This window comes from Callithrix jacchus, chromosome 3 (genome assembly GCF_049354715.1).
Source record: "Callithrix jacchus isolate 240 chromosome 3, calJac240_pri, whole genome shotgun sequence".
Lineage (NCBI taxonomy): Eukaryota > Metazoa > Chordata > Mammalia > Primates > Cebidae > Callithrix > Callithrix jacchus.
Window position 1 is genome coordinate 99258824 of NC_133504.1, and position 23697 is coordinate 99282520.

General features: G+C 36.8%; 1 protein-coding gene across 11 annotated transcripts in view; it reads right to left on the reverse strand.

Annotated features, from left to right (window-relative positions):
- RAP1GDS1 (Rap1 GTPase-GDP dissociation stimulator 1) overlaps nucleotides 1-23338 on the reverse strand; it is a 210267-nt gene extending 186929 nt beyond the window's left edge. For all 11 annotated transcript variants that reach the window (XM_078366782.1, XM_008992945.5, XM_035293279.3 and 8 more), the window contains exon 1: nucleotides 23153-23338. In XM_078366782.1, coding sequence (XP_078222908.1) covers nucleotides 23153-23156 — 4 coding nt within the window. In that variant the 5' untranslated portion in view covers nucleotides 23157-23338. The remainder of the gene's footprint in view (nucleotides 1-23152) is intronic.
- Nucleotides 23339-23697: the final 359 nt, after the last annotated feature.

Sequence of the window (23697 nt, forward strand, 5' to 3'; positions counted from 1 at the left end):
TATTAAATTGAAAATTCCTCTAGGACAGGAAATTCTTCTAGGATACTCACGCTACTCACTATAGTGAAAATTTAGTAAATTCTGAAAACCTACATTACTTTTGAGTTACTTGCACTTGCATGTTTTATTAGAAATTATGGCATAAACTGCCCTGATCAAGAAATATTTTTTATTAAAATGGGCCATATAAAAACAATGACTTCATTTCACTCTAAGTTATCTTCTCTAATTATTTTAGAAATGTAATAGAAATTTTCTGACCAGTCACTTTCATTCATTCTTAAATGGAGTTAAAAGTCTATTTTAGTCTGAACTAGAAACACTCTAGTCTTACTTTTCATGTTTGATTAGAAGGTCAAGAGTCTGATGGATGATCTTCACAACTACAATATTAAACCATAATAAATAAGAGCAAACTACAACTTGTAAAATTTTATTTCACACAATGCCTCAAGGCCTTTTCCCATACAGTTCAAGAATTATGTCTGTATGTGATTAGGCTCTACACACAGACCTCACATACACTGTGTCTGTATGTGATAGGTCCATAATGCTTTGGATCCTGGCACTCACAGCAATAATCTGTTTTTCTTTTTATCTTTTTTTTTTTTTTGAGACAGGGTCTCACTCTGCCACCCAGGCTGGAGTGCAGAGGCACAATAATAGCTCACTGTAGCCTCAACCTCCTAGGCTTAAGCAATCCTCCCACTTCAGCAACCTGGATAGCTGGGGCATAGTGCTGACTACGCTGCCCAGTTGATAATATTTTTTCGGAGACACAGAGTCTTTCTATGGTACCCAGGCTGGCCTCGACCTCCTTAGCTCAAGCCATCCTCCCACTTCAGCTTCCCAACATGCTAGAATTACAGGCATGAGCCCACCATGCCCAGCTATAGCAATAATCTTAATAAAAAATGCCCATTATTATAATTACTATATTATTTTAGGAAATCATAATATGTACTATGTAACAGAAATCCCTTGGTAATTTTGACAGTTATCATTTTATTCAATAGTGATCAACCTAGAAAGTCCACTGTCTTCTAAGAAGTGACAAGAAAGGTATGACTCAAAACAACTGCCAAATATATTAGCAATAATGCTATTATTATACATTTACATTAAAATTAGTATCAGGGATAACAATTTTCAGTTGGAGAGATCAGTACAGATATTCCTTTGTTCCTACAAAGTTTTGTTAGGCTCCTATTTAATACAAATACTAAATTTTTTGTGGAAATTATCCTTATTAATTCAAAAGTAGTAACTGACATTTTTCATTCAACAAAATGGTAAAATTTATCATGAAGCTATGTTAAAACCCACAGCATTCATTAAACATACATATTTCTTTCCTGGCTGCTAAACAGTCAATATTTCTTCAAGACAATGTCAGAATAAAGAACATGTAAAGAAACCAAATTTCTCTAGGCAAACTTCTTTTTAGGCTATCCCTATTTGAAATTAAAGAAAAACTCAGTAAACATTTATTCAGTAGGTAGTTCCTACTTTGATGAATTTCAGTAACAATCTATCTCTCACTGAGAAAATGTATCATTTAAGTTTTATAACTGTTTCAGTTACTGTTTTTATATAACAAATCACCCCAAATTTACTGACATACAACAAAAGCCATTTTATTATGCTCATAAAGTCTGAACCAGGAATTCACAAAGGACACATTGAAGATGGCTTGTCTCTACTTCACAAAATGTAGGGCCTTGATGCAGAGTCTCAAAGGCTAGGGGTAACAGGGAGTAACTCTATGGCTGAAACCGGCATCATCTGAATCATCCAACAGTTCATCTGATATGGCTGGTGACTGGCATGAAAGGAAAGACTAGGATTTTTGACCTGAAATCTGATATCTGAGACTTGGGACCTTTCTACAGGCTTAACTTCCTAACAACATAGCAGCCTCCAGGTACCTGGACTTCTCAGAGCTCCAAGCAGGCTGGTATTCCAACAATCAGAGTGGAAGCAGCACTGCCTTTGACGACCTAAGCTAGGAAAGTCCCACAGCATCCCTTCTGCTGCATTCTACTGGTTATATAAGTGTGCTCAGATTCAACAGGAGAACTAGACCCCAACTCTTAATGGGTGGTAGCAAGTTCTAAAAAAATATGTGAGGTAAGAGATATTGTTGTGATCATCTTCAGAAAATATAACTGGCTACCATAACTTAATATTCACAACATGGTTTGGTTAAAATAGTACAATAAATAGCATTATATTATTTGATTGGTTTTAGCTCTAAATACAAGATAAAGTTTTCTAAAAATAATCATATTTTTAGCTTTGGAAATGGAAATTTAAAATTAGATGGGGTTGAAAAACTATTGTGTACTATTTAATATGTTCCATACCTGGGTGATGGGACCATTTGTACCCCAAACCTCAGCATCATGCAATTTACCCCGGTAATAAACCTGCATATGTGCCCTCTGGATCTAAAATAAAAGTTAAGGGGAAAAAAACCTACAGATAACATTATTTTTAAAAATTATATGGATATTGACCAGGCATGGTGGCTCAGGCCTGTAATCCTAGCACTTCAGGAGGCCGAACTGGTAGGATCACCTGAGGTCAGGAGTTCAAGACAAGTCTGGCCAACATGGTGAAACCCCATCTTCACAGAAGTACCAAAATTAGCTGGGCATGATGGCAGGTGCCTGTAATCCCAGCTACCTGGGAGGCTGAGGTGGGTCAATCACTTCAACTTGGGAGGCAGAGGCTGCTGTGAGCCAAGATTATGCCATTGTACTCCAGCGTGGGTGACAGAGTGAGACTCCATCTCAAAACAAAAGAATTATATGGATATCACTTTATACAATATTTCCAACTCCTTTGCAAAATAGATATTATTATTATCTAATTGCAACAGATGAGAAAGCTGAATTCAGAAGCTGAATAACTTGCCCAGAATAAGTGCCAAAGTTGGGATAAATCCAGATATGTGTGTGTCTACAAGACCAGGCTCTTCCTTCTGTTATAGGCAGTTGAACTTTGCTCAGTTAAATGAAAGTTACACAGATATTGTGCTAATCAGAACTGTGCAAAGGACAGTCTGTACCTTTCTTTATATATATGTAAATTCTTCAAAAATGAATTTATAATCCAAGCATGTTAGCTAGTTGTACTAAGTAACAACTGTCTATGTATCTGAATATGTGACTAAAACACACACACACACACACACACACACACACAATGAAATGTGCCAGGAAGCAGTCTGCCATAGTATCTCAAGTGTAGTATAATGGTGGATACATACTTTAGCTTTCAATAAGTGTTTAACTGAATAAATAAATTCCAGAAAAAAGTTCCAGATCATTTTAAGTAATGTGCACTTATATATATCCAAGAAGCTGTACTAGGTGCTGAAAAAGTAAATATAATGTCCTCTTATTTAAATTCTTAGTGGCCTGTGTTTTCTCTTGGGAATCTAAATTATGTCCTTTTTTAAATGATTCATTTTCTATCATTCTTTATCTACTAGTTAGAGTTTAAGCATTTCAAAAGCAGAAAATGTGACTACTTGCACTACCTCTTTGTCACCATTTATAATGCCTAATATGGTATCCTCGTGTTTCTGATTTGACTGATGGTGATTTGTACATACCACATAAAAGCCAGAAATGTGACATAATGGACAGGTTTTTTTTTTGGAGCTTAATACCACACCACCCTCCCCAGAAATGCATTTCTGCAACTAAAAGGAAAATAACCTAATCAGCTCACACGATTTTTTCTTTGCCCTATCTATATTTTTAAGACTAAATATAGCTTATATTAAAAACAAATCAACATTTTTATTTCTCTGAAACATAACTACATCAATGTAAGTTTTGCATTTTGTAATGATGAGTTTCATTTTTTATGTTGAAGTCACTTTGAAGAATCTTCAAATGGGAAATTTCAGAAGAGTTCAAAAATTGTTTTTAAAATCTGACAAATTTCTTGTTAAAAAAAATCTTTGATGGTATGTGTTTCTCACAGCTCTGAAGCCAATTTTTTTTTTTTTTTTTTTTTGAGATGGAGTTTCGCTCGTTACCCAGGCTGGAGTGCAATGGCGCGATCTCGGCTCACGGCAACCTCCGCCTCCTGGGTTCAGGCAATTCTCCTGCCTCAGCCTCCTGAGTAGCTGGGATTACAGGCACGCGCCACCATGCCCAGCTAATTTTTTGTACTTTCAGTAGAGACGGGGTTTCACCATGTTGACCAAGATAGTCTCGATCTCTTGACCTTGTGATCCACCGGCCTCGGCCTCCCAAAGTGCTGGGATTACAGGCTTGAGCCACCGCGCCCGGCCTGAAGCCAATTTTTTTAAGTACAAATTCTAATTTCTTTTCCTATGAAAAAAAATTCCCACCCACAAATTAGAAGAATTTACTAGTTATCTGCAATTGTTTTATATAATTTTTTATATCATTTAAAAAATTAAATGTAATTAAAAAATTTTAAATTATCACTTATGTAATTCTTTTGCATATAATTATTTTAAATAATTTTATAGAATTCATATATATTTGAAAATGCTAAGATATAAGAAAATAATATTCATTAGAAACAATATAGTGGTCCTATTATATTATGAGGACTTTTTTTTTTTAAGATGTAGTTTTTGCTCTTGTTACCCAGGCTGGAGTGCAATGGCACCATCTCAGCTCACAGCAACATCCACTTCTAGGGTTCAAGCAATTATCCTGCCTCAGCCTCCTGAGTAGCTAGGATTACATGTGTCACCACACCTGGCTAATTTTGTATTTTTAGTAGAGACAGGATTTCTCCATGTTGGTCAGGCTGGTCTCAAACTCCTGACCTCAGACTATCGATGACTTTTTAAAATGCAACACCATCATTTTCCCTAGAATTATTTAATGCTACAAGGCCAAAAATAAGGAAAAAAAAATCCAACAGATCTTGGTTTGTGTTAGTGAAGTCCTTATGAGGTAACTGAGCTTGAAAGTTTACATATTAAAATTTGTATTAGTTTCTTATAAAATAGGCCCTGCACTTCCTTCATCTGGAATATATTTTGTGGTTCTTAATCAATGACAATGCTATATGAAATGAGGATATAAAAGAGCTTAAGCAACTTGCCAAAGGCTATACAGAGTTTATGGGCAAGCAGAAAATCTATCTCATATCTCTATGATTTCTAATATCATTCTGATTAATTAAAAATTCAGTTTAAGCGCGATTACTGACTGTAAAGATCATAAGTAATTAACTGTGCTCTTGACTACTTGTACAATTAAATTTTCACAATTAACCTCTTAATTTGAAAATAAATTTATTAATTTTCAAAAAGTAATAATGAATTCAATTTAATTTTGAACAGAATTAAATCTTTAGCAATTCAGATACCTCCAGGAACCAGATAAACAGCAGTTTTATTGAGTGAAATTTTATTGAGTGTCCTATATAATAGGACAACTACAGATGATGTTTTAATGGGAATGCAGCCTCAGGGACCATAAATTTTTTACTTTTTTTGAGACAGAGCCTTGCTCTGTTGCCCAGGCAGGAATGCAGTGGCTCTATCTTAGCTCACTGTGACCGCCACCTCCTGGGTTCTAGTGATTCTCATGCCTCAGCCTCCCAAGTAGCTTGGACTACAGGCTCATTTTTGTACTTTTAGTAGTCATGTTGGCTACTCTGGTCTTGAACTACTGGCCTCAAGTGACACTCCTGCCTTGGCCTCCCAAAGTGCTGGGATTATAGGTGTGAGCCACCACTGGGCCAAAAAGCATATTTTCATCCGAAATTTTTTGATATTTAGTGTTGACAGCTAATTCCAATTTCTAAAATTTCCTTAACAAAATCCATGTACATGGTATATGTGGCCTACAGGCTGCTGCCTGACAAACTCTATTACAAATATTCCTATTATCAATGTAGGATACTGTTGTTAAGAGTAGGAACATACCTAAATCTGTAGTGACTTTGTAACATCTACAAACAAGTATTTACTGAATGTCAAAAAGAAATATAAAACACTGAGTGAACAGAACTATATCACTAAATGAGATTTGAAATCTAAGAAGTAGCAGGTACCACAGAAATGAGAGGTCAGTAGAAGAACCCAGGAGCCATCTTAATGAGTTAGAGTATGAAAAATAATTAAGAAGAGGGAAGAAAACAGGCTATTCTAGAAAAAGTAATAACAGCATCAAAGATGTACTGGTGTTATGATAAAGAATATAGGGGTCAGTGAAATATTAAAGGAAGATATATTTCAGAGAATAATAAGAAATAAGAGGTAGAAAATTTCTGTGGGTCTTGAAAGCTCAGCAGAATTTAGACTTCATATGATAGGCAACTGAATCAATATTAGATTCTTATATAAAAAAGTAATAAAATTGACATAGTGTCTTTTAAAAATATTTATCTGGTCATAGTATATAGAAAGGACTGGGGAACAGAAAGTCTAGTATCTCAGTACTACAGGAATGAGGCAATAGGTTTCTGGATTCTGTTAGTGGAAATGTTAGAAAGAGTCAAGAGTTTTCCATTAACTCACTTACTTGAATGAATCCTTATATTAGCTTATTCACATTTATGTGTGTGTGTGTATGTATGTGTGCGCTTGCTTTTTTTTCAGTAATATATTGGAGCTAGCCTGTTATAATAAAAAGAACACTAGCACAGGAGTTGAGAGATCAACATTCTAGGCCTGACACCACCCATAACTAAAGTCACGAACTCAGACCTGTCTCTTGACCTTACTTATTATCAGTTCCCTAATCTAGCCAAATAGAAAGAATCATAATATTATTTAATGTTCCAGTTATCATAATATGTTTCCACTTCCAAAACCAGCCATCTGAAGATTTCAGATTTAAAAATCTGGTTTCTGACTTCTTTTGAAAAGTCAAAAATCTGGCTTCCTTGAGCCCACATTCCTAGAGCAAAACTTGTTGAGGTTGAGCAGGGAATCCTCTTTTAGTTTGGGCAAATGCTCTCGTTGCATAGTCCCAGCATTTCCTTCTGTAACCCTAGAATGATGTCCACTGTTAGCTGCCATTCATCATGTTTTCATTCCTGTCTTTGTTACAGTAGCTAAATATATTTCTAAGCTGTTCTTTTTTATTCAAAGTAAGAAAATGAAAGACAAAAAGAAAGACATGCTTCAAAAAAAAATAAGAGAAAGCCGGAATCTTCAAGGAAATAAAAAAATTCTCTTCTATTCAATATGAAAAAAAAAGTATGTCAAAAAAAATCATCATTTAACTTCCTTTAATCAGTTTCATTTGAGTTTGGGAAGCCTGCTCTAGGTAATGGAAAACCATGACAAAATTGTCTAACGAGTAAAACAATCAGATTTATATTTTAGAAAGAGTACTTGTTATAGATGGAATCTCCCCTCAAAATTTACATGCTGAAATCCAAACCCCAAGGTGATGGTATTAGGTGGGGCCTTTGAGAGGTAATTAGGTCATGAAAGTGGAGCCCCTGTGAATGGAATTAGTGCCCTTATTAAAACAACCTCCAGAGAGCTTCCTCACTCCTTCTACCATGTGAGGTTACAGAGAGAAGATGACCTATAAACTAGGAAGTGAGCCTTGACCAGATACTGAATCTGCCAGCACCTTTATATTGAACTTCCCAGTCTCCAGAACTGTGAGGAAAAAAAAAAAAATCTGCTGTTTATATGCCACCCAATATATAGTATTCTGTTACAGCAGCCCAAATGAACTCAGACAGTATTCTAGCAGCATGTAAAAACTGATCAAGAATAAGAGGGATGTCGGAGGAAAGAACATCTGTTAAAAAAGTAGTGTAGTCTCAAGAAGAGATAATAAGGGCCTAAACTTACATGTTTACAGTAAAAAGGCAGGGAGGATTAATTCAAAGAAGTAGAATTGTTAAAACTTAGGGAACTCAATGATATTCAAAGAACAACTCCAGATTTTAGGAACGGTTACATGGATGAATGGTGATATATTCACTTAGGGAATTCATAGAAAAAGTCCTGTGGAAAGGTTAAACAGCCCAGCATTACTCTATAGCACGAATTGGCAAACTATAGCCCACTACCCATGTAAAATTTTTATAGAGCCCACAGCCCATATGTAATTTTATGTAATGGTTAAAGTCAAAGTAATGTGAAAACAATGGCTTTTACTTTTATAAATGGTTGAATAAAATTAAAGAATATATTTCAGGAAATACGAATTATGTAAAATTTAAATTTCAGTGTCCATAAATAAAGTTTTATTGGAACACAACTCATTCCTTTGTGCATGCCTATAGCTGTGTTTGCATTACGACAGCAGAGTTGAGGGGTTGTGACAGAATGATTCACTTTATACTGCTGCTGGATGCACTACAAATTGCAGTGACAGTTATGACTTGTCAAGTGCTTCAAGAACCATGGTATACTGTCATACCACATTTGATCATCATGTCAAAATAAGAGAAGCATGTCATGCTTTTAAGGCATTTAAAGTAGTATGTGAATTGTTTTGTTATTGAGTTAGATAGCAAACCATTGTACTATACAATATACATCAATATTACCAGACTAAGCACTCATCACATTCCCAAGACAAGGAAAGAAATCATCAGAGATATCAGAAAAATATAGAACAAAATATCTCATCATAGCAGAATTTCCACAAACACACAGACACAGACAAACACCACACACTCACTCACAACTGCAAACAAATTAAATTTCCAGGTGTCTCATTTGTTATCCAAGCAAGGAAATCCAGTTACCCATGGGGAGTTAATTAAATTGCATTTGGTTATAGCAACCAATATTTCCAGAGAAAATAAACTTGCTTAAGAATAACCTTTCAGTGAGAATAACTACTGGAGAGGAGGACACTAGGAGCAATATCAACACTCAACTAAAAACCAAGGTAAAAGATTTGTAGACCTTGTCTTTGGCTCTTGATAAGTTGGCAGATATTAATGACACTGCTTAGTTGTTTCTCAAGAAGTCAATTACAAGCTTGAAATCACTAAGAGTGAGCCTCTATGATGAGTCTCCATAAAATTATAATAAGCAAGAATATTCCCAAGTTGAGAAAGCACCAATTCAGTATAACCTGAAGTGGAATCTGTTAAGATGTGTTACAAACGATGGTGACAAAAATAAATGAAGACCAGAAAAAGGTTTAGTTGAACAAATTCACAAAGTTTATGAACGCATAGGTACTTAAGCTTATGGTACTTCATTCTATTATTCACCAATAGGGAAAACAATTTACAATGTATCATTAAACCAGTAGGGAAAACATTAATTTATTATCTATCACTGAACCAGTAATGTCACCAGTGAACTTCATTTGTTCTCACAGATTTAACCATCATAAGTTCTGTGAATTTTAATCAGAAATGGAAACAAAATCCTGACTCACCTTATTATACAGAAGACCAATGGTTTAGTGGTTACAGAGTTTTATTGTGATTTTTTTGAGCTCAAGGGCACAAATAAAATTTTCTGAACAACAAAAAAATGTCTTCAATCACTGCTATGGCTTTGGAAATTAAAAACTGCTGCAAATTTGACAGTTTCCTAATGAATCTAACTTAAAAGTCAAGGCAAAGAAGTGCTTGTATGAGAAAATATTGCAATAAAGTCATTTTGACAACACTGTTCCAGTTACAAGCAATAATGGCTTTATATACTTCCTGCGCTGTCAAAAGTTAAAACAAAAAGATCTACCTCCATACACAAATGCTCTAGTTTGCAAGCTCAAACTAGAGTTCCTGCAGTGCTTTTCAGACCTCACTGTGAGTGCAAAGGAAATTTCTGTATTTCAAAATCCATTTAAAGATGCAATTGAGGAGCTCCCACCTAACCTTAAATTGGAAATGGTTAATCTGCAATGTAATTGCATGCTAAATGGCAAATACCAAGAAAAGTCTTGAAAAAAAAATTTTTTTTTGTCAAGAATTACAGCTGTATTGAGAGAATTCTCTTAGTACCTTCCATACAATGAATATGCTCATTAAGATCAGATACAATTGGCAGTACTTATTTGTATGGGAAAATAATGCCTCAAAGATGGAATCTGTAAAATTGCATTATAGGTCTGCATTAACAGATGAACATCTACAATAAATTCTGGTAACAGGATAACTTTGAATCCTAATAAGTAAAATATTATCCCAAAAAAAAAAGAACTCCAAAGCAAACAAACAAAAAATTAAAAAAAAAAAAGAGATCCAGTCTTTTCATTTTGTATCACAATAAATTGTGTTGAATTAATGTTATCATATTTCAAATGTAGTAAAAAAAAATACTGGACATTTATGTTCTCTCATATATATTTTTTCCCTTTTCCATTAGGCTGGTGCAAACATAACTATGGTTTTTGCAATTTTGAAATTTGCTGTTTCACACTGGAATAAACACATTCTTAAATAAATATGATTATGTTATAGATCATTTTAATGCGTATTTCTCTCTTTACGAGCGATTTTCTTATTTGAGTTCAAAATGGGTCGTAAAGCAGTGAAGACAACTCACAACATCAACAACACACTTGGTTCAGAACTGCTAATGAATGTACAGTGTAGTGGTGGTTCAAGAAGTTCTGCAAAGGAGATGAGAGCCTTGAAGATGAGAAGTGTAGTGGCCGGTCATCAGAAGTCGACAATGACCAAATGAAAGCAATCATTGAAGCTGATCCTCTTACAACTACATGAGAAGTTGCTGAAGAACTCAATCTCAACCATTCTATGGTAGTTCAGCATTTGCAGCAAATCGGAAAGTTGAAAATACTTGATAAGTGGGTGCCTCATGAGCTGAGTGAAAATCAGAAAAAAAGCATTGTTTTGAAGTGCTATCTTCTCTTATTCTTCGCAAAGACGATGAACTATTTATTGATCGGATTGTGACGTGTGACAAAAAGTGGATTTTATATGACAACTGAAAAACAGATTTTATTCAACAACTGGACGGAGAAGCTCCATAGCACTTCCCAAAGCCAAACTTGCCTCCCAAAAAAAGGTCATGGTCACTGTTTGGTGGTCTGCTGCTTGTCTGATCCACCACAGCTTTCTGAATCCTGGTGAAACCATTACAACTGAGAAGCATGCTCAGCAAATTGATAAGATGCACTTACAGAAAGGGCCCAATTCTTCTACATGATAACACCCGACCACATGTCACACAACCAACCAATGCTTCAAAAGCTGAATGAACTGGGCTATGAAGTTTTGCCTCATCTGCTATATTCACCTGACCTCTCACCAACCCACTACCACTTCTTCAAGCACCTCAACAACTTTTAGCCGGGAAAATGCTTCCACAACCAGCAGGATACAGAAAATGCTTTCCAATAGTTCATTGAATACCGAAGCATGGATTTTTACACTACAGGAATAAATTTATCATTGGCAAAATTGCGTTGATTTTAATGTTCCTATTTTGAGTAATAAAAATGTGGTTGAGCCTAGTTATAATGATTTAAAATTCACAGTCTGAAACCACAATTACTTATGCACCAACCTAATATGTAATATCCTTGATTCCTCTTCATGGCCTACAAAGTCTAAAATACTCATTATCTGATCCTTTATGGAAAAAGCTTGTCAGCCTCTGCTTGACGGTGGTGCTGTCCCCAGTGTGGCATAACCTGGGAAGGTCTTGACAATGCAATTTTACAGCCCACTCCACATCTGTTGAATCTGAACTTCTGAAGGTGGGCCCAGTATTTTTTAAAAACAAGCTCTTCAAGTGATTCTATGCAAACTAAAATTTGAGAAGCACTACTTTAAATCAGGATTCAGTGTTAGTTGTCCCCTTGGATACATTATTTAATTATCTGATTTAGTAAAATGGAGACAGTGTCACCTACTTCATAGAATTGTTGAAAGGATTAAAATTCAGTTTAAAAATATGTGTAAAGTGTAGCATAAGTGACATCAATAATTCTCAATAAATCATAATTATGAATTTAATGGTATACTAGAGCCCCCTGTACTAGCCCATGAGATACAATTTTTAAATTTTCAGGATTTTAATGAGGCAGTTATTAAAATAGTCATTATTGAAATTAAATTATATAAACATAAATGAGTTATACTAAAAAAGAATTAGCACTCAAAACCATCACTACTTAATTACTATATTTTACTATTATCTGTGCGAATGAGGTTATGTCTAACTGATAGATACGGTATATAATGATGTGCTACCTCTTTTTTCTCAACTTTGCATTCAGTGACACTATTTTAGTAGCTTGAAATGAGCCACAGTGGGAGTATTTACACCACAGAACACTGACAACTATCACAAATCAGGGCTACTTCAGAGATAAGCTTTTAGTTAAACATTTACCAGCACCCCTCTAATTATCATTATTAAAAATTATAAAATGAAGCTGGGTATGGTGGCTCACGCCTGTAAACCCAGCACTTTGAGAGGCCAAGATGGGTGGATCATGAAGTCATGAGATTGAGACCATCCTGGACAACAAGGTGAAACTCCATCTCTACTAAAAACACAAAAATTAGCTGAGCATGGTGGCACATGCCTGTAGTCCCAGATACTCAGGAGGCTAAGACAGAAGAATGGCTTGAATTTAGGAGGCAGAGGCTGCAGTGAGCCAAAATCACGCCACTGCACTCCAGTCTGGGCGACAGAGTGAGACTCTGTTTCAAAAAAAAAATTACACACTGCCATGTGTGTACCTATGCAACTGTATTGCATGCTCTGCACAGGTACCCCAAAACCTAAAATGCAATAAAAAAATAAGAAAAAAAAAATTATGAATTATATTTTGAACTCAATGACTTTTCATTAACTATGCATGTAGATATGTCTCCTAATCTGCTAAATACAAAGATATAGCCCAGATGTTAATATATTTAGGTACCAATAAGTACCTAAAATCAGTCTGTGAATAAAAAGAAGGACTTTGGAAGAATTTACAAGTACCATTGACCCTTGAACAATGCAGGAACTAGGGGTACCAATCTCCCTCTCACTCAAAAGTCCACACATAACTTTTAACTCCCTGAAACCTTAACTAATAGCCTAATGCTAACCAGAAGTCTTACCAATAATATAAAGTCAATTAACACATATGTTGTATGTTTAAATGCATTAAATACCATATGCATCAAATACCATATTGTTACAATAAGGTAAGCTAAAGAAAACGGAAGGAAGAAAAAAACGTATTTACTATTCATTACATGGAAGTGGATCATCATAAAGGTCTTCATCCTCATTATAGTCACACTGAGTAGGCTGGGAAAAGGAGGGGCTCATCTAGTTGTCTCAGGTGTGGCAGAGGTGGAGGAGATGAAAGGGGAGGCAAAAGAGGCAGATTCACTTGGTATAGCTTTTATTGAAAAAAATCTACACAGAAATGGAACTGTGCTGTTCAAACTCATGTTATTCAAGTGTCAACTGTACAACCAATCATGGCTACCAGCTCAATTTAACCACTTCCATTTATCACTATAGTAGTCCTTGGGTTTTTTTCTTTTTTTTGAGACGGAGTTTCGCTCGTTACCCACGCTGGAGTGCAATGGCGCGATCTCGGCTCACCGCCTCCTGGGTTCAGGCAATTCTCCTGCCTCAGCCTCCTGAGTAGCTGGGATTACAGGCACGCGCCACCGTGCCCAGCTAATTTTTTTTATTTTTAGTAAAGACGGGATTTCACCATGTTGACCAGGATGGTCTCGATCTCTTGACCTCATGATCCACCCGCCTCGGCCTCCCAAAGTGCTGGGATTACAGGCGTGAGCCACCACGCCCGGCCCACTAGTCCTTGGTTTTAACTCCTGAAATGCTTCCAGTAACAAAAGTTGTATTAATAGAAGCAATCAGAGAATTATTTCACCTGCAATTAGAATCCAGCATCTGTATCTCAGCCAGCATGGGAAATGGTTTTATAGGTCATTTATTTAGACAAAGCTAATAAGCTGGTTCAAACCCTTAAGTTGCTACCTCAAGTATACATCACCATTTGAACACCAAAGAAAAACAAGATGTATAGATATTAATATATTTAAGATATCAATGATACAGAGTATATTTCAAACTTTACTTTCAAGAAATCACAGGCTTTTATAACTAAAATAGTACTTATAACTAGTATGGTTTGAATGTTTTTGTCCTTTCCAAAACTCAGGTTGAAACTAAATCCCCAATACAACAGTATTGGGAGGCGGGGCCTAATGGGAGGTGTTTAGGTCATGACGGCTCTGCCCTCACAAATAGATTAAAGGCATTATAAAAAGAGTTTACCAAAGGTCAGGCAGGGTGGCTCATGCCTATAATCCCAGTACTTCGGCAGGCTGAGGTGGGCAGATCACCTGAGGTCAGGAGTTGGAGACCAGCCTGACCAACATGGAGAAACGCCGAGTCTACTAAAACTACAAAATTAGTCGGGTGTAGTGGTGCATGCCTGTAAGCCCAGCTACTCAGTAGGCTGAGGCAGGAGAATCACTTAAACCCAGGAGGCAGAGATTGCAGTGCTCCAGCCTGGGCAACAAGAGTAAAATTATGTCTCCAAAAAAAAAAAAAAAAAGCTTACCAGAGTGGATTCTCTCTTTTGATCTTCTGTTGTGTGAAGACACAGGATTTCTCCTCTTTGGAGGACACAGCAGCTAGGCGTCATCATTAAACCAAAGACCAAACCTGCTGGCACTTTGATCTCGTAGTTCCCAGACTCCAGAACTCTTGAGAGAATAAATTTCTGTTTTTTATAAATTACCCAGTCTCAGGTATTCTGTTGTACAGCAGCACAAAATGGACTGAGATAATAACCTATTCTAATATCTTCAGTTATCATTTACATCTAGGTAAATACAGGTTGAGTATCCCTTATACAAAATGCTTTGGACCAGAAGTGTCTCAGATTTTGAAATTTTTCAGATTTTGGAATATTTACATGATTTAACTGGTTTAACATCCCTAATCCAAAAATCTGAAACCAAAAATCCAAATGCTGCAAAGTGCATTTCCTTTTGAGTAACATGTTAGCACTCAAAAAGTTTCAGATTTTGGAGCATTTCGGATTTTGGAGCATTTCGGATTTTGGATTAAGGATGCTCAACCTGTACTTCTATTTTATTTTAGATATTGAGTTGTATGAGTTACTGATATTTTTGGATATTAACCCCTAATTGGATATGTCTTGCAAATAATTCCCCTCATTATGTAAGATGCCTTTCATTTTGTTGATTGTTTCCTTTGCTATAGAGAAACAATAATTTGATGAAGTCCCACTTGTTCATTTTTGCTTTTGTTGCCTGTGCTTTGGGGGGCCAAAATCAAAAAATCATTCCCAACACCAATGTTATGGAGCTTTTCTCCAGTATTTTCTTGTGGGCATTTTATGCTTTCAAATTCAAATCTTATGTTTAAATCTCTGATCCATTTTGAGCTGATTTTTGTATACGGGGTGAATAAGGATCCAATGCCATTTTTCAACATGTGGATATCCAGTTTTGACAACAGTGTTTATTGAGATTGTCCTGTCCCCATTGTGTTTCCTTGGCATTTTTTTTTTTTTAAGATCAACTGAAAGTAAATTCTTGGGTGTATTTCTAGCCTCTCTATCCTATTCCATTGATCTACGTGTCTGCTTTTATGCCAGTACCACACTGTTTTGATCACTATGGATTTGTAACATGACTTGAAGCAGGTAGCATGATGCCTCTGGCCTTGTTCTTCTTACTCAAGATTGTTTTGGCTATTCACATCTTTCGTGGTTCCATAAAAATTTTTAAATTGTTTTGCTATTTCTGTGAAAAATTTCATTGGAATTTTGGTAGGAATTATATTGAATCTGTAGATCACTCTCAGTAATATGAACATTTTAACAATATTAATTCTTCCAATTTATGAACATGGGTTATCTATTTATTTAATTCTAATTCTTTCATCAATGTCTTATGGTTTTCAGTGTTGAGATCTTTCACCTTCTTGGCTACACTTATTCCTAGATGGTTTATATTTTTGTAACCATTGCTAATAGGATGGTTATCTGGATTACATCCTCAAATAGTTTGCTGTTAGTGTATAGAAATGATTCTGATTTTTCTATGTTGATTTTGTATCCTGAAACTTTACTGAATTCATTTATTAGGTTTAACAGGTTTTTTTTTTCTTTCATGGAGTCTTTAAGGCTTTCTATATATAAGACCATGCTATCTTCAAGCAGATCATTTTACTCTCCAATTTGGATGCTTTTTTTTTTTCTTTTTCTTGCCTATTTTCTCTGCTAGGACTTCTAGCACTATCTTAAATAGCAGTGGCAAGAGTGGGCATCCTTGTTTTTTTTCCTCAATCTGACATAAAGCTTTCAGATTTTCACCATTAAGTATGATGTTAGCTGTGGGCTTGTCATATATGACCTTTGCTATGTTTAGGCATATTCATTCTATACCAAATTTGTTCAGAGTTTTAAAAATGAAAGTATGTTGAATTTTGTCAAATGCTTTTTCTGTATCAACTGAGATGATCATATGATTTTTGTTCTTCATAATGTGGTATATCACATTTATTGATTTGTGTATGTTCAACCATTCTTGCATCCCAGGGATAAATCTCACTTGAACATAATGTATGATTATCTTAATGTGATGAGAATGCAAATCATAACCACAATGAGATACCATTTCACATCAGTCAGAATGGCTATTAAAAAGCAAGAAAGAAAGAAGAAAAAAACAGATGCTGGTAAGGCTATAGAGAAAAGGGAATGTTTTTACACTTTGGTGGAAATGTAAATTAGTTCAGACACTGTAGAATGCAATTTGGAGATTTCTTGATGAACTTAAAACACCACTATCATTTGACCCCATCCCATTATATTTCCAGAGAAAAATAAATCATACTGCCAAAAAGACACATGCACTTCTATTTTCAATGCAGCACTATTCACAATAACAAAAACATGAAATCAACCCAGGTGCATATCAACAGCAGATTGGATAAAGAAAATGTGGCACATATAAACCATGAAGTACTATGCAGCCATTGAAAAAAAGAATGAAATCATGTCCTTTGCAGCAACATGGATAGATCTGGAGGCCACTATCCTAAGCAAATTAACATAGAAACAAAAAACCCAAATACCACATGTTCTCATTTATAAGTGGGAGCACTGAGTGTACATATGGACATAAAGATGGGAACAGACACTGGGAACTACTAGAGGGGGACAAATGGAGGAAGGCAAGGACTGAAAAACTAGCTCTTGGATACTGTGCACACTATCTGGGTGATGGGATTATTCATACTCCAAACCCCAGTGTCATGTAATAAGCCCATGTAACAAACGTGCACATGTATCCTCTGAACCTAAACTAAAAGTTGAAATTATTTAAAAAAAAAGAAAAACTAATACCAATTCTCCTCAAACTCTTTCCAAACAATGAAGAAAGGGAAATGCTTCCAATCTCATTTAATGAGGCCAGCATTACCCTGACACCAAAGCCAGACAATGACTACAAGAAAAGACACTACAAGCCAATATCCTTAATAAACATAAACAGAAAAATCTCCAACAAAATACTGGCAAACTGAACTCAACATCAACATGTATTTTAAATTAAACTTTTCCCCTATCAGTTATCCATTTAGCTATCTAAAATGACATCAGGTTCCCAAAGGAGATCTTCCTCCTTTATTCCTCCTGATGCTCATGACTGGATTTTAGGTAATTCTGATGGCTGTTGTTAGTGCCACCAACAACTCCAGAATTGCCACGTTCAATCTCAGGCGATCAGGAATAGCACATCCACACTATTTCCCCAAAGTCACCTAGAAATTTCAAAATTCCACTACGAAAGCAAAATCACTTTGTTTCTTAAAAAGAATTAAGGCTATTAAAACTTTTCAAATTGTAGTAGTATAGACTTCAGAATATGACTACCAAGGATAGTGAATTCAGCCCTTTTCCCATATAAAAAAAATGGACATAACAGGTATAATGTCAACATAAGAAAAAATTTTAAATTTATCAATCTATCATCTATGCTTTTTTGAAATCATAAATTTTAGTAATTACAAACCTTCAAAAATATTTTATCACTCTGCTAGACTTGCAAGATCAGGCAAAATTCGTATTTATTATTTAGCCATGAAAACCATTTCTGGACTTAGAAGTATAGGCAAAAAAACAATGACTATCTATAAGTTAGTTATGTATCTATCTCTGATATATATCTGCAGAGAAAAATACAACTCCAGTAATTAAAAATATAATTAGAAGAATAATTAAAATCTAAATAAGTCTCAAATTCACAAAGTCTAAATGTGATAAAACCATGCATCAGTAAAGAGTATTATTTAGGCAAAATGCCGTGCAAAATGACAAAATCATTCTAGACTCATTCTGCATAAATTATAAAAATAAAAACTGTACTATACTAAGTCACAAAGACATTAAAAATGAAATGTCAAAGAAATGTGAAGCACTATGGTGAAATTAAAAATTATTCTCAGACAAGAAAACAGCACGTCATTCAATGTAAAATGGAACACTTAAAAATTTTATTTAATATTTATAAGTTAAAATACATTTAAAATTTTAAAATATTTTCTAAAGTATAATATCTGTCATGTAGAGTAAGTTAAAAATAATTTAAAACTCTATGTTTTCTCACGGATCTTTAAACAAGGTGAGAAATACACCATGACTATACCTAGTGAACTGTTTCCACTTACTCATTATTCATTTAGCCTTTACAACTGACCTCCATATCTACTAGACCTCTTAAGGTTGCTTTTTAGAAAAATATACTGGGTAATATCCTAACCAAAGCACTCAGCCTTTTCTCAGTCCTTTTTACCCTCCTATTATAAAAAACAGACACTATTAACTATTCACTTTTTCTTAAAAACAACCATATACCAATTCTAGTCTTTTACTCTTGTTTTTCAGTGTCAAATCATACCATTCCTTTTTCCTTAACTATGGAAAACTGAAGGAACTCCATTCCTCAAGATTCTTACCATGGACAATTTTCCTCTTTTTCTTTGTTGACTCTCGTCCTCTGACCTAACTTCAAATATCACCTCAGGATATTTGTGGATAACTTCCAGATCTCTAATTCGAATTGTACTCTCAAAAGTTAAAATAAATGTTTGTTAACTATTTTTCACCTAGTTTCAGTCAATCAACAAATTTTTCTACATAGCTACTATGTGCCAGACACTAGTGTTAGAAGTGTATTCAAATCCTAATATGACAACATCCTTGTCATTAAGGAGTAGAGACTAAAGGACAGAAAAGTTTAACGTAATAGGTCCAAAATTGAGTATCTATGTTTCCTCTTTCTGTTAACTGAATATATATCAGGAGATTTTAATATCCTCATTATCACCCAAGCTAAAACCTGTGACTCTCAATTCCATATTCAATGGGTTGCCAAGTAAATCCTATTCTTTATTTGCAATATTCTATTCCCATTGCCAAAACCTAGTTCAGAACATTAAACATTTTCATCCAGACTGCAACAACCATCTTTGGAAGTGTTCTCTAGTTTCTCATCTAATCCATCCTGCACTCAACTGACAAATTTTCCTATACCACACATGTGATCCATCACTTAGCTGCATAAAAATGTTAAGTGGTTTCTCAATAGGTAAGCCAGGTTCAAATGCCAGGTTCAAATTCTTCAGCTTGGCATTGAAGATCCTCCATTATCTGGTCATGAGCAATTATTGTACTACTTTTTTATGTATGTTACCCACGATTTCCTTACCTTTTGCTCTGGCCAAGCATTACTAATTTAATCATATCCTGGAAACTCCTAAAATGTTTCCTATCTCTCTATCTTCATTTATGTCATTTCTCCTCCAACCCCAGACCAACTCCATTGTGATTAACAATCTCATTTCTACCTTTAAGAAGTTTAACCCACCTTTGGTTCCCATAACACCATTTCTCTAAAATCTTCTCTCCATTCCCTGAATCTATAATACATGTAAAGGTCTTTTATGTAACTTACATATTTATTTCTATTATAATTTGTGTATGTGTTACATTGTTCCTAAGATTCTAAACAACTTGAAGCATGAACATCATTTTATCTCTGTCCTCCCAGTACACTGTAGTACAGGACATTGCATACTGTTGATATCCAACAAATACTAAATGTATGTTGAATTTTAAATATGACATATACATAAAATAGTAGATATGGCCATAAAGTTATAAAGGAATTTTCTTTCACTCTCTTGTATAAGAAATTATTGCCATGTGAATACCTTTTCTTTTTTTTTTTTTTTTTTTAAGATGGAGTTTCGCTCTGGTTGCCAGGCTGGAGTGCAATAGTACGATCTTGGCTCACTGCAATCTCTGCCTCCCAGGCTCAAGTGATTCTCCTTCCTCAGCCTCCTGCACAGTGGGGATTGCAGGTGGCCATCACCACACCCACCTAATTTTGCCTTTTTAGTAGAGACAGTTTCACCATATTGGTCAGGCTGGTCTCAAACTCCTGACTTCAAGTGATCTGCCCACCTATGCCTCCTGCTGGGATTACAGGCATGAGTCACCACACCCAGCCTAGAGTATCTTTAAAAATTATCTTATTTACTGAGACAAATTAAAAGGTACATTTCCCTCCCCCCATCTTTAATCAGTATACCTTCTTATGTGCGCATGAATTGTTACACTGTCTTCCTTGACTCAGCTGTTTTCCAAGGTTTCAATTTTAAATTATCATATGTACCTACTGATCATACATGAAATGCCTTACCCTTGAAAAGAGTTTAGAAGGAAATAGCTGGGCTAATATCCAGAATCTGCGAAGAACTAAAACAGATTTACAAGAAAAAAACAAGCCCATTCAAAAGTGGGCAAAGGATATGAATAGACACTTAACAAAAGAAGACATATCTGAGGCCAACAAACATGAAAAAATGCTCATCATCACTAGAAGGAAATAGCTTGCCTGAGATTGACTCAAAACCTACCTACAGCGTGCTGGGAGGCTATGGTACAATTATACTTTTCTGTTTCTGCTTATCCCCCAACTCCATAATATATACCAATCCAAATGTTTGTTCAGAGACTATACCTTCAGGTTCAAAAGTTGTAAATAATAGGTGGTTTTAAGTTCAACAATTTGCCAAAGATTTACTGAATTCCTTTTTGAAAAGCACTGTGGGGACATAAAAATTAGTAAGACATTTTTCATCTTCTGAGACTCATGATTAAATGCATAGCACACACACACATAAACGATTCCATTATATGGTAGATTATGTAAGTGCTAAAGAGCTTCTAACAAGGTACAAATAGTGCTATGAAGAGAGATTAATAGTATCTGAAATGGCTTCAAAATGAGAAATAGGTTTCTATTTAGCCCTTTTTAAAAAACCAAGCAATAGCATTCAAGATTTTGAAAATTATTTTTAAGTAGATAATTTCATTTCTTTTAGGTATTTTTATTCACTAGTGTCATAGCAATTGGATTTTTTCCATTGAAAATGTACAGAATTTAACATTTACATTAAAATGTTAAATGGATTGTTTGAGGCTCACCTGGAAACACTGGAAAATATATTTTACAAGCCAAACTCAGATAGGGTTACTGGATATACTGTGTAGTTCCTTTGAACATACACAGATAAATGTGTGTATGTTCAAAGGAAACATACCTTAACAGATAAATGTATGTATGTTCAAAGGAAATACACAGCTTGTCCAATAATCTAATACGTATTTAAAATTCTACTTTAAGAGAAAAAGTAGACACATATAAATGAGCCACCCAATTTTTACAGAAATTTGTTCTTCATCATATCAAGAGTACTCACATAAAAGAAAAACAACTTAACAAATGAAAATAAAATCCAGAGCCCTAGACCCTTCTTGATTCATACCACCTCCTACGTCAACCCTGGCCTCTTCTCGATATATGGTGAAAGGTCGGGATCAAAGCCTGAAGCATTTGCTGTCCCAGCAAACTCTATGGACACCATTCCCTGGTTTAGATACTTCTTGAAGATTCTGACTTGCACGATCTAACTCTGAACGTGTTGAGCACTGTAATAACAAATGAAAGGACCACATTCATCTCAAGCTTTAAATAACTTGCACAGAAGGGGTGGGAAAAGTCCCAGTTGACAGATGCCAAGGGAGCAACTTTAAAAAAGAGGAAATTATGACAGACAGGAGTGGAGGCAAACTGGGGAACTTAGTTCAAGTGCTACTATTAAAAGAAACTTTGAGCTCTTAATTACATGACAGCATTCATCAGACGTTTCTGTGATTACTGAATCTAACAGGTAAGCAATATATGATGTAAAAAATTAGGTTAAATTTATATATCGTTTAATAAAATATATTTGCTCCTAAATATCTCATCCAAACCAATCTCTTCAGATTAACTATAAATACAAAGGAACTAAAATCAGATTATGCAGATTAGACAGGGGGAAGCTGGGAAAGAATAACTAGCATGTAAGTTCGGTAACAACATTACAGGGAGCAGTTTCCTGCTACAGAAGACAGACGAAGGAATCCAGAAAACAAGCTGAGCACAGGAATATTGCATACTGTAGTCACCCAGCACTAATTCAACAGCTAGCAGCTCTATCCTGCCTCACGTTCCTCGTGGTCTCTGACAAGTCATCCTTTTAACCTATGAGGCTGTCCGCTCTTTCCCTTGGAAAATAATCTCTGTGCAGGTTGTAAGATCTCCCTCACAAACTACTTACTTCCACTTCCCCGCCCCGGGAAGATGAGTCTCCACGACGAGGAAAGGTCGCACTGACAGAAAAGGAAGTTACACGAAGTGGTCTCTCCCGTGGTCGGACCCGAGCCTCGAGCTCAGCAGACGCGGGGGAAAAGAAGCGGGCAACCTCTCAAGAAACCGGGATGGAGCCGCGGATGCTAGCCCACGAGGCAGGCTCCGTGTGCCCGGGCACCGGCAGGAAGAATGGAGGAGGGGAGGCGAGGCGGCGAGGTGCCGGGGAGCCGGGCGGCGGTCCGGCCCGTGGCCGACCCCACCCCAGCCTGCACTCGGGACCCTCCCAGCCCCGGCGCCCCGCGTGCATTCCGCGTGCGCCGACTCTCCCCGGAGGAACGGCCTCCGTCTCACACCCAGGGACTGGAGAAATCCGGCAACTTTGCGCTTAAAATGCTTCCCACCCTGCAGCACGCCGAGAAAGAAAAAAATGTCAGGCGATGACGGGGGAGGAAGGATGACTTACCCATGTTGCTCCCCGAGGGTGAGGAACTGGCGGGGCGAGGCGAAGGTCTCCGGTGCGGGCAGCCCGGGTCCGTGTCCTCCCTCTACCTCCGTCTCTCCCGCAGCCAGGGAGGGACCCGCGGGGGGCGGCCGCCGGGGAGGAGCAGCTGGTGCTGCTGCAGGCGGCGCGGCCGCGGCGGGGACGAGCGGCGGGGGGCGGGGCGGGGCGGGGCGGGGCGGGGCTGGCGGGCGCAGCCTGCGGCGGGCGCGGCTCCGAGCGGGAGGGAGGCGGAGGCGCTGGAGCCGGCCTGAAGTGCGCCGGCCCCGACTCGCGACCCACGAGCGCCCCGCCCTCCCTAGCGAGCATGCTCAGTGCCTTCTCCACCCCCCCGATCCTGTGGCTAGTGAGGCTGAGCGTGCGGGTGGGCGTGTGTTTGCGGAGCGGCTGCAGCTGCAGCCGCAGCCGCTGAGGAGCTTGATGGTGGCAGTGTGAGCGGCGGAGGGTGGGCCGGGAGAAAGCAGGGAATGGGGATATTGAGTCCGATCTGCTAGCAGACTCATCGCTGC